The following is a 1,121-nucleotide window of genomic DNA, read 5'->3' as shown; positions in this document are numbered from 1 at the left end:
CCGCCGCCAACAGGTCAAAGCGCGCGGCGAGCGCTTCATCCGCGCGGCGCTCTCGCATGGCGTTGTTGGGATGCGCGCGCATGTCGAGGTGCGTCCTCTTCCCCCCCTCCCCCTCGCCGACGCTCGCTGAGCGAGATGCGCTCGCTTGCGCCTCGCTTCCCTCGCTCTTCGCTCGCTTCCCTCGCTTGCGCCTCGCGCCTCGCTCTTGCGTCTCTTGCGTCTCTTCGCTCATCGCTGATACGCTCGCACGGCTGCGGCTTAGGTCGATCCGACCGTCTTGCACGTGTGCCTCTCCGCAGGTCTCGCGCTCAAGCAGCGCTTCGCTTCGCGCTGTGCCGTTAACATCTGCGCCTTCGCACAAGATCCGCTTTTCTACGCCGACTCCGCATACGAAAGCCAGATGCATTCCCTCATGCGCCGCGCCGCCTCCCACCCGGACGTCCACGCGGTAGGCTGCACGCCATACGTCGAGTCCTCGCGCTCCAACGCTCTCCGCGCACTGCGTTACATCTTCTCCCTAGCGGAAGAGTTCGGGAAGGACGTCGATCTGCACATTGACTATTCACTCGATGCCTCCTCCCCTCTCCTCTGGGACGCGTTGGCGCTTCTCAAGTCGCATTCCTGGGACGTCGATGGGAGAAAGAGACGACTGACGATGGGCCACGCCACCGTCCTCTCTCAATTTGATTCGCAACAGCTCGATCGCCTAGCGCGTGAATGCAGGGGGGAGGAAGTGGTGTTCGTCGCGCTGCCGAACAGTGATCTTTATATGCAGGGAAGGGAGGTGCCGTATGCGAAGCGCCCGAGAGGGACGCTGAATGCGTTGGAATTGGCGAGGAGGGGCGTGAGGTGCGCGGTTGACGTCAAGTGAGTCTTCCCTCCCCTCTCCGCTCCGCTGCGCTAGTGGAGATGTTGTGAAGAGAGGGGCTGATAAGGGGGCGGGGGAAGTAATGTGGGCAACCTCTTCACGCCGCAGGGCGACGGCGATCCGCTCGCGCTGCTGCCGCTGCTGGTGGGCGTGTATCAGTGAGTTCCTCCCCCCCCTCGTTCTCTGGCGTCCTCCCTTTCCCACGAGGCAGCGTCGCGGCAGCACTTGCGCCTTGCGCCTCTTGCGCCTCTGG

At 63.9% G+C, this 1,121-nt stretch overlaps 1 protein-coding gene across 1 annotated transcript in view; it reads left to right on the top strand.

The window, feature by feature from the left end:
- The window catches only part of FA09DRAFT_328050 (Metallo-dependent hydrolase), a gene marked incomplete at its 3' end in the record, with an annotated part of 2,015 nt that extends 985 nt beyond the window's left edge, over positions 1-1,030 (top strand). Inside the window, exons 2-4 of the mRNA XM_025741625.1 lie at positions 14-88; positions 263-867; positions 949-1,030. Coding sequence (XP_025600181.1) covers positions 14-88; positions 263-867; positions 949-1,030 — 762 coding nt within the window. The remainder of the gene's footprint in view (positions 1-13; positions 89-262; positions 868-948) is intronic.
- Between the last annotated feature and the right edge of the window lie 91 nt (positions 1,031-1,121).

Source organism: Tilletiopsis washingtonensis (assembly GCF_003144115.1).
Source record: "Tilletiopsis washingtonensis strain MCA 4186 unplaced genomic scaffold FA09scaffold_4, whole genome shotgun sequence".
Taxonomy (NCBI): Eukaryota; Fungi; Basidiomycota; class Exobasidiomycetes; order Entylomatales; genus Tilletiopsis; species Tilletiopsis washingtonensis.
The sequence above is the reverse complement of the archived record's forward strand: the minus strand, read 5'-3'. Positions and strand labels throughout refer to the sequence as shown.